Genomic DNA, 9,834 nt, shown 5'->3' with positions numbered 1-9,834 from the left:
GTGGTGGTGGCTGTCACCCTGCACAGGGCTGAAGGCTGCGCTGGGGCACACCTGTGCATACAGCCCAGCTGGGACAAACTGGTGGCATCCTTGGGGCAGGGCCGTCCCGGGGCACAAGCAAACCTGAGGTGGTGACGAGACTGCTGAGCCCACCCACCGTGCCCATGGTGGAGAGCGGAGCAGTGCTCCCAGCAGCAGGGAACCCAGACAGGGCCAGAAAGCTTGCCTTTTGGGGAGCATGGACATGCTGGGGTGCCATACCCCAGCGAGAGCAGCCCTGCTGGTGGGGCACCCTGCTTCCATGTGCCCAGGCAGCACACGCGCGCCTCTGCCCCTGTACACACTCGCACATGCATGGGCACAGCCCGGGCTCCTTTACCCCCAAACTTTATTCATGTGGCACATTTACAGCAAGGATTGGAATAACTAGACAATGAAAATGCTGGGTTTGCATTATCGGTTGGTTTAACTGGAACACCACACACCATGCAGTCATGTACCGCCAAGTTCAGTGCCTGTATTGCCCTTCTGGCTGCCGTCACCGGCTTCGCTCCAGGCCATGCATGCACGGGCCCGGGGCTGCAGCCTCCCTGCAGGTCAGCGCCCGGACAAGGGCTCCATTCAGCAGGGCCCCAGGGCTGGGTGATACCTGGGGGATGTGTGCCCTCAGCCTGCCCCACGGCTGCCCCCCAACTGCCCTGTCCGGCCGGGAGCCCACCCAGCCGGAGGGGATGTGCTCGGCAACTCTCTCAGGCAACAAGCCAGCTGCTGCTGAGCGTCCGCGGGGACCTGCGAGGGGCACGGCAGGACCGTGGGCACCCGGGGGGGCTGAGCCTCAGCTCGGGAACCGAGGGAGGCTGGATAGGGTGGGAGGGGAGCGGGGTCAAGGGTCTGGGGCAATTTGCAGCTCCCCTGCTCGGGTACCTGTGGGCTGGGGGCCAGCGCACACTGGCACGTCCACCGCCGGCAATGGACGCGGCGCTGCGGCGGGACTGGCCCCGGTGGAGCTGGAATCGGTTGTTGGGGCCAGGGCAGTGCCGGGCTTCCCACCCAGCCCCGCAAGAGGCACGAGCAGACGGGACGGGGATGGGAACGGGGCTCCGCACAGACACTGTCACCTCCCTCCTGCCGCCCGCCCGCCGGGCCCCTGCCCCACTGAAGGGAGCCCTCCGGGGCCCCGCAGCCCGCGGTGGGGCTGCCAGGGGCTCTGCAGCGGAGAATACAGGCACTTCACCTTGAACATAAAGAGACGGAATCGCGTTTGTCACATACAGGAGTCAGAGAGGGGTTAGTGTTGACTCAAAAAGGGGAAAAGGCGCTCGGGGGAGAGGCGGGAGGGCTGGCGGGGAGGGCGAGGGGCCGTCTCGACACTGCTGAGCCTGCACCGGGCACACGCCGGCCTCGCCGCAACAGCCGTGGAGGCCTGAAAACATAAAACCAGAGAAAAGAAAGAAGGGCAGGCGGGGATGGCCCATGCCAGGGAGGAGATGGGGGATGCTCTGGCTACAGGGCGGGAGAGGGAGGACGGGGCGGGATGTGGAGGGAGGGACGGAAATGGGGAGCCAAAGAAAAAAAAGAACAAACTACGAGTCTAAAATGTGGTGCAAGCGCCCTACACGGCTGTCCGCTAGCATGGCATAATGTCCGGAGCAGCCCAGAGAGGGAGTCACATCAGGTCTACACAGATTTGCCTTCCCATATATACAACCTCTACTGGAGTTAACAGCTGAAATTGAGATTTTTGTTTCTTTTTTTGTTTCTTTTTTTTTTTTTTTTTTTTTTTTTTTACTTTTTTTTTTTTTTGTGTCGGTTCCTCTGGCCTCGGTTGCCGTTTTATTTTAATGCTGGAGCCCGTCCTCCCCGCCTCGCCGGCGCCGGGCACATGCAGCCCTTGCCTGGCTTGCCTTGGGGATCAAAAAGGTTTGGAGGTCTGCTTGAAGATGAAGCCTCTATGGGCCAGTGTCTTCATGATGTTGGCGATGTTCTTACAGTCGTCTGCGGAGAGAGCACAGAGGCGCTGGGTTAGAGCTGTGATCCAAGTAGAAGCTGCCGGATTAAGCCCCAAGCCCCACGCCGGGGCTGTGCCCGGAGCTGCAGGGGTCCCCCGCGTCCCCTATGGGGACGCGGGGGACCCCTGCAGCTCCGGGCACAGCCCATGCGTCCCCAGCAGTCCACACACTGTGTGCTACCTGTCTCTCTCTGCTTGCCACTTTGTTTTTGGCTTGTCCCCATCCTTCCAGAGCCAGCCCTCGGTGCTGCCCCGCTCTCACTGGCCCCAGGCTACCCAGTGACTAGTGGCCAGGTCACCAAATGCAGCCATTCCCAGTGTGCGGCCACCAGGACCGGCCAGCGGTTGCCACAGTGAGCGCTGGTGGGGCGGTGAGCGAGGGAGGGGGAAATGGCTCCGTCTGCTGTTATTTACCTGGGACTAAACACAGGCACCGTTTGCTAAAATAGAAGCCGGGCTTAAATTGATTCCTGGTGTCTATATTTCATGTTGAAAATTGGCTTGTAAATCCATGTTTTGATCTATGAGGGCCGTCTCCTTAAGAAAAAGCAAGAGTAAATGTGTAATTTCTCCCTTGACAGCACACGGCGCAGAGGCGATCCTTCTTCCCGCTCCCCTCCGTTTCGGGACAGCTCCACTCGTTCCGATTACCACTCTTTCTTCCTCGCCCCACGCCTTGATGTCTCCATTTCATTACCGCCCGCCCATTTATCAAGCTGTTACCGTAAGGGTGACTTTGCCCACTTGCGTGTGGCAGCGGGGCCCGGCTGACACGGGGAGAGGGTGCCCCGGGAGGGGGGGGCGCAGGCAGGGCCCCCCTCTCCTCACCGCCGCTGGATGGATGTTGTGGTGGAGGGAAGGCTGCATCATTACTGATGTGTAAATGATAAAGAAGCCTCCACATCCATCTCCCAACTGTAAATCCAGGGAGTGCTTTATAATCAAGCTACAGCGATAATAATGTGAAATTAGGTCTCTCTATCAACGGGAGGAGGCCTTTTAATCACGGCTTAAAGGGTGCAAACGCTGTTTATCATAATTGAACTGTATCCGGGCTAATTGTGGCCATATTTCACTGTCTAGGAGACAGCAGGCTGCCTGCTGACAGTGCCGCGTGCCGGATTGAGGGCCCCGCGCGGACGGGCAGCGCTGCCAGCGCCGGCCCGCTGGGATGGACGGGCTGCCCTGCTGCTCCCGGCCGCACCGCTGACCCGACGCTGTGGCCTGTCCCCCACGGCAGGCTGGCGGTACAGGGGCTTCCCCTGCGCGGCTCCCCTGGGCCGGCAGCGGGAGAGGTAACATCCCCACCAGAGCCACGCGCCTCCTGAGTGTCCCCCAGCTGCTCTCACGGCACCCCTTGGCCTCGCTGGCGTGCCAGGGGCATGGGGACAGCCCGGTGAGGAGAGGTGTCCCCAGCCCCACCGGCTGGCGTGGGGGTGAAGACAAGCGCGTCTCTGTGCCTCTGTCCCCTCTGCCGGCCCAGGTGGCACCAATGGCTCCGGAAGGGCCCCGAAGGTGACTAGTGTCCTGCTCAACCAAGCCACAGTGCCAGCTCCTGCTGCCACTGGTTCCCGTTCAGGCGAGCCCCTCCCTGTCCTTATGGCCCCGCGCGCTATCTGTGTGTGTCCCCTCCCATCCAGCTTCCAGCAGGACCTAATGGGGAAACAGTGGCTCAAACGCTGGGAAAATCAAGGTGGGGGGAGCGCAACTGTCTGTGGCCAAAGCACCCCCACCCACAGCCAACCCTGGCCTGGCCCCCCAGAAAAGTAACAGCAAAGTCAATCCTGGCCCCTGAGCTGCATCAGGCAGGTGGGCAGCTTGGGTTTGCAAGCGTCACAGGACACAGCCCCGGCCGCTGCCCTTCGCTGCTCGCAGGCATCCCGCTGCGCACCCCCCTGCCCGCAGCGCCGACAGCCGGGCCTTGGCTATCGCTCCGTGTTGCTGAAAGGGGGACTGTGCAGAGACCTGGGGAGCAGCCAAACTGGCAGCAACACCCCACAGCACCTCCGGGGACCCCAGAGCTGGTCCCTGGGGAGACCCTCTGGGACCAGCGGCTGCTTCCCAAATCCCCGCCCCCCCTCCCCAGAGCCCAGATGTGCTCTCACACCAGGTGCCGGCGCTGGGAGCAGCTCTGGTCCCCGGTGTCAGTGCCACCCACATGCCCGTGTTGGCATCACCGTCCTCGCTGTCCCAAACAATGCCACAGCCCCCTGGCAGCGGGAGCGCCAAGCTCGTTATAAGTCATTTAGTGAGACTTATTCCAAATCAACACTAAGGTAAACACGCTTATTATAATTATCCATGTAAAAAAAAAATCAACAACAGCAGAACAACTTTCTAATATGCAATTACAGCCATCTATTGATTTTACAATGTAATCCGCTCCGATTGATTTAATAACACAATTATAGGCTGGCTCTCGGGATATTAGAGTGGGAGATTTTCATAAACTCCGAAGCAAAAAACTAAGCGGCTTTTAAAACAACACAGTCAGATGGCTGTTTGGGGAATTATTAGCAATATGAAATCCTCTAAATCTGGCCGTCGTTACCTTGTGAAAGGAATTTCTATTACAAAAATGGCAATTGACAGCCTAAGAGAGCGCAAACGGGATTGCTTTGCTGCTCTTTCAGCGCTTAATCCATCGCAAAGGTGACCACGGGGTGGGGGTGAGGAGGGTCTGAGGCAGGTGGGGGGCACGGGCGGCCCTGCCCACCTTGCAGCCCCTGGCTGTCCCGGGGGGCACGTGGCTGTGTCAGGGCTGCCCCCGCACTCAGCCTGGCACCCCCTGGCCTTGTCCCGTCAGGGTGACCCTGCCCGTGGCCACGGAGGCTGGCGGGGTGCAGGGCCCCACTGTCCCCGCTTGCCCAAGCCCTGGACACCTCCAGGGGCTGCCCAGGTGTCCACCCACGTCCCCAAGCCCCGCCGGGGGACATGTGGCCGGGGTGAAGGTGGCTCCGCTGGTGCCGCACAGGCGCACGCACCCGCTCGCCTCGCGCTCGCTCCCTCAATGTATTCCCGACTTTATGGGCACATTTTTCTTGTCAAGCTGACAGGGTTGCTAAGTGGATTTCTCCCTGATATGCGGACGGATTATCACATTACTCCAATGTCCTACACAAACATATTACTTTATATTCAATAGCCCTAATGAATATAAACTGCTTTTTCTTTTTTGGGGATGGGGGGTAATCTATAGATTTTTAATGAGGGCACTATTAACTCCCTCCTCTTTAAAACAGACTTAGGTGCAGCCTCTGAGTAGAAAATCAATGGTGTTATTGTAGGAATATTGTATATTGATATTGTAATAATAAGATGCAATTGATTTAGGGGTGTTGTGCGGTGTGTGTGAAAGGGTCAGCCTGGGGTTATCCTGCCTCCTGCACACGGAGCGGTAGCTCTGTCCTGCCTCCTGCCCCTCGCCTTGTCCCGCCGCTTCCCAGCATCGCGGCAGCCCCGGGACGGCCGGAGTTGCTGGCCCCAGGGTGGCCGAGGCCCTCCTTGGCCAGGCTGCCATTGCAGCAGGGGTGAAGTGCCACCCCAGCCTCCCCTCACCCTGGCTGGCTTAGTCCTGCTGGGTTTTAACCCTTCCACCTGGTATTTCAGTGCTACCCGCTGCAACATCGCGCTGCCTCGACACCCACGTCCTGGTCCTCTCCGCGTCTTGCCAAGCTCTCGGCCGTGGTGACAGCCAGGGACGGCACACACACAGGGCAGCAGGACCTGTCTTTAATTCGAGCAGGCTGTTCAGCATCCCTGGCTGCCCTTGTCCTTGGGTGGCACAGTGCCACCACGCTCCTGTGCCAGGACGGAGGCAGAACCCCCCAGCCTGTGGCACTGGGCTCACCGCCCAGCACGTGCCCTCACTCCGGCTGCTGTGAACCCAGGACAAGCACAAGGATTTTTGGAGGCTATGCCGCAAGAACAGGTTGCCAGGAGAAGTGATACTCGCTCCAGGGAGCATCACCTCCACACTCCCTGAGACAACAGAGAGAAGGGAAGGGGCTGTGTCCCCACACGTGACGCCCTGTGGCATCCCCCCTGCACCCCATGGGACCAGCCCACCCGGTCGCCACCACCACAGAGCCGGGAGGGCCAAGCGTGGCCACCACCGCCGTGTGCTGGGCCAAGACTTCTGCGGAACGAGGAGGGAGCGTCTCAATCCCAGTGGCTGCCTGGGCAGCCTGCGGGTGGCTGGGGGGGCGCAGGGCCCCCCTCAGTGTGGTCATTTGGTGGCAGCCCCGCCGCACCTGTGCTACGGCCGGGAAGACGGATCACCCCCAGCCCGAGCTGAGCAGGTCCATATTTAAACTGTCCCCATGCTTTATGGGCTGTACAAGAACTGATGCTCGGGCGACGAGGGGCCATTTGTCAATGTTCTAATGGCAGATTACTGTTAATGAATAATACCACTGCTGCCTTTGTATAACAGCTCCCTGCAAAGCAGAAACGGGGCCGCCCGGCCACTGCCACCCTCCATCTCCCAGCTGCTGACGCCAGGTGACAGTAGGTGGCCTTGTGACCAGCAGGAGCCATATGGTCCCCCCACAGCCCAGCACTGCTCCTGCTGTCCCTGGCAATTGCAAATGGGAGCACTGGGTGCTGTGTCCTCCCCATCAGGCTGTACTGCGCTCCATGAGCGGGCACATCCCCAGGAGGGGACAACTATTGGGGGCAAGGGCTGGCAGTGCTGGCCTGGCACGTGGAACCAGGCTCTTGCAGCCCCTCGCCCTGTCCGTGCCGGAGTGGGGTGGGAGCTGTGGCTGGTCTGCGTCCGTCCCCACCATGACATGCTAGGCAAGGTGGGGACACCAGGATGCCCGGCTGCAGCGATGACAAGGACACAGTAGAGCCCAGAGCTCCAAGCCCAAAGGGTCCGTGGGGACACCAAGGACAGTTCCACCAGGCTGCTCGGAAATGAATGGCCTCATAATCCGGCACGGGGCGAGGGGCTCCGTGTGCCCCACACAGCCAGCAGGTATATTAGGTGGAGCTGACAGTGACGTGCGGAATATTAAGAATAACTTACCTCATTATCTGCAATTACGTTACTGCCACACACCTCATTTCTTCACAAAGAAAAGAAAATTAGTTTTATATTGACTTCATCCCAGTGCCTTCCCTGCCCGCCCCACCACAGAGCACCCGCATCGGCCCTGACGAGGGTCTGAAGACAATTAATACTTGTCCTTCCCAACCTGTTGCTGTCCCTGTCCCAGGGGGATGGGATGCTCGTCCCACCCCCCTGCACACCGGGTCAGTGAGGCCTCCAAGTCCAGCTCGCCCTGGCAGGGATGCTGGAGCAGGGAGCGCCTGTCTGTGGTTCCCAGGCCTGCGGGGAGGTGACACTGCCTGGTGTCCCCGGGAAGCAGCCAGGCAGACGAGTGCAGCAGAGGGGACCCATCCCGGCATTCAACCTGATGCCCTGGACACCTGCTGTGTCCCACCCGGGCTGGCCACTGTCACCTCATGGGTGACAGATGCTCCCTCCCGTCCTCCGCACTGGGAACCGCTCTTCTCATCACGCCCGCCACCTGTCCCCCTGCCAGAGCTGAGCGTCTGGGGACACAGCACCGCAAGACACCCAGCTGCTGAGACACCGCCAGCCTCGCAGGCTGCCCGATGGGCTGGCACAGGCGGTGTCACGCAGGGGGACCCCGAGACGCGGGGCACCCCGGCTGGAGGGGATGGCAGCTGTGGCTGAGCTGTCCTGCGCCATCCCCAACAGCTCCTGGAGCCCACGAGCCCGAAGGATGTGACATTGCTTGGACCGAGGGTGGCACAGGGTATAAAGAGCTGGCTTGTCCACCAGCCCCCGTGACCGTCCCCGCGCATCCAGCATCCTCGCAGGCCGGCAGCATCCCTGGGCAAACAAAGCGAGGGCGGCCGTCGCCCCGCTCCCAGCTGCGGCCGCTCGCTGGCTGGGAGGGGAGCGGCGTGCGTGGCAACACAGGGAAAAAAGCCAATTTCATCTTTATTAGAAGGAAATTTCTCTTTTAGTAATAAGCACACTTCAAATAATTAGCGTGTTTTACGTAATAATGAAATTATGGAAATGCAGGCCACTTATTCAAACAAGTCACCATTACCATATTTTTAAATATTAGACTTAATTAGAGTTTATCACTTCAGAGAAGTACGAGGAGTGGAGATTTTTTTTCCTTTACAAAAAAAATCCTCATAAAGTGTTTATTAAGAGCGGGTAAGAAGGGGATAATGATCTGTTTGGAAATTAAGGCAATCAAACATTTAATGCTCTGCACTCCTGTAGGCAAAAGCATTCAAATGAGTCAATTATACATCCATTATCCAGGCACGATTAAACAAGGCAGGATGGGGAATTTGTCCTCCGCATCATGGATTGTCGTGAGGACTTATGTCCACTTAAAGGCAGCTAATAAAACACTAAACTTTGGGAAAAAGCAGAAGGGAGGACGGAGAACAGGGAAACGGAGGGAAGAAGTGGCAGGTCAGTGGGGCCGCAGAGGGGTGAGGGTGGGAGGGGGCTAAGGATGGAGCTGTGTCTGCATTCCAGCCCTTCATAAATCAAAGTAATTAAGTTAACATGAAAATCAACTTCACCATCCCGTTAAATTACAGCATTTGCATATTAGGACTCAAATGAAGTAGGTAGCAGGAGAAGGGGGTGGGAGGAGAGGACAGAGTAGGGGGGGAGGTCAGGGGAGGAGGATGGAGGGGACCGTGCACCAAAAAGGGAACCATTTATTACGGTGAATAACTAATTTCAGAATTTATAGCGCTGGATTTTCGTTCCCGTGCCATTTATATTACAGAAGGAAATTAAGGGGCGGGCAGGAGGCTGGCTGGACATCTTTCTGCGTTATTGCTTGTCTGCCATTTGCAAATCATTATTAATTGTGGCCCGTGTCGCTGGTGCAGCAGGGCAGGGTGCCTGGACAGCCGGAGCAGACACACATATCTCTTCATCAGGACCCCAGCCGCTAGCCCTGGAGAGCCAATTACCCCTCCCTGATTGGTATCAGATAAGGAGGGAATTTTTACAAATTAGGGAATAAATAGAATTTCCACACGTGGAGCAGGGAGAGCTTGAGAGGCAGTAATGAAAAACGATACATCACCATCAGCCAGACAACCCTATTCATACGCCGATGCATTACGCTCACTACTCATAATCCCGCCGGGTGACAGACAGCCGCCGAGCCGGAGGGAGCGCATCCCGCTGGCCACCCGCTCCCCAGCTCGGCCTCCCAACACCACCGCCCTTATGGCTGCCCAGGGAGCTGCGTCTGCCCTCGGCCAGTGCTGCGGAACAGCCTCTGCCACGCTCGGCATCGCTCCGTCCTGGGGGGACACACCTCCTGGCGGGGTGACACCGCGCAGGAGCCGCCCCTGCTCTGCTGCCCGCAGGAAGAGCCCAGCAGGACGAGCCACCAAACTCGGCCATGAGTTTGGTGGTTAAAGTTGGCAGTCGGGCGCCCATCTGCCTCTGGCCTCACTCTCGCATCCCTGTGGGTAAAGCACATCTTCCCCCAAACTATCCAGCCCAAACTGTGCCCGCAAGAAGACTCGCCCTTCCCTTGGTGGCTCATGGCAGTATCCTCTTATTACAAGATCTCCACTTAATTTCTGGCAAGGAGGATTTGCCTTTTTGTACTATTCAGCCCCCAAATCAGCCCCGTGTCTCTCTGCTCTGCTGCTTGGCTGGCCCTGGGCCCCCCGCACCAGCAGGGTCCCTGTGTCACCATGTGAGTGGTGCGCGGGCTCGGGGACAGGGAAGGTGGTGCCAGCTCTGAGGAAGGACGGTCTCCTGTCCAGTTCTGCTCAATCAGGAACCGGGGCAC

General features: G+C 58.7%; 1 protein-coding gene across 2 annotated transcripts in view; it reads right to left on the bottom strand.

Annotated features, from left to right (window-relative positions):
• Nucleotides 1–371: 371 nt before the first annotated feature.
• The window catches only part of ERI3 (ERI1 exoribonuclease family member 3), a 134,968-nt gene continuing 125,505 nt past the window's right edge, over nucleotides 372–9,834 (bottom strand). For both annotated transcript variants that reach the window (XM_065071619.1, XM_065071618.1), the window contains one exon: nucleotides 372–1,995. In XM_065071619.1, the coding sequence (XP_064927691.1) occupies nucleotides 1,913–1,995 (83 nt within the window). In that variant the 3' untranslated portion in view covers nucleotides 372–1,912. The remainder of the gene's footprint in view (nucleotides 1,996–9,834) is intronic.

Source organism: Columba livia, chromosome 8 (genome assembly GCF_036013475.1).
Source record: "Columba livia isolate bColLiv1 breed racing homer chromosome 8, bColLiv1.pat.W.v2, whole genome shotgun sequence".
Classification (NCBI taxonomy): Eukaryota; Metazoa; Chordata; class Aves; order Columbiformes; family Columbidae; genus Columba; species Columba livia.
This window is presented reverse-complemented; position numbering and strand designations above follow the sequence as displayed.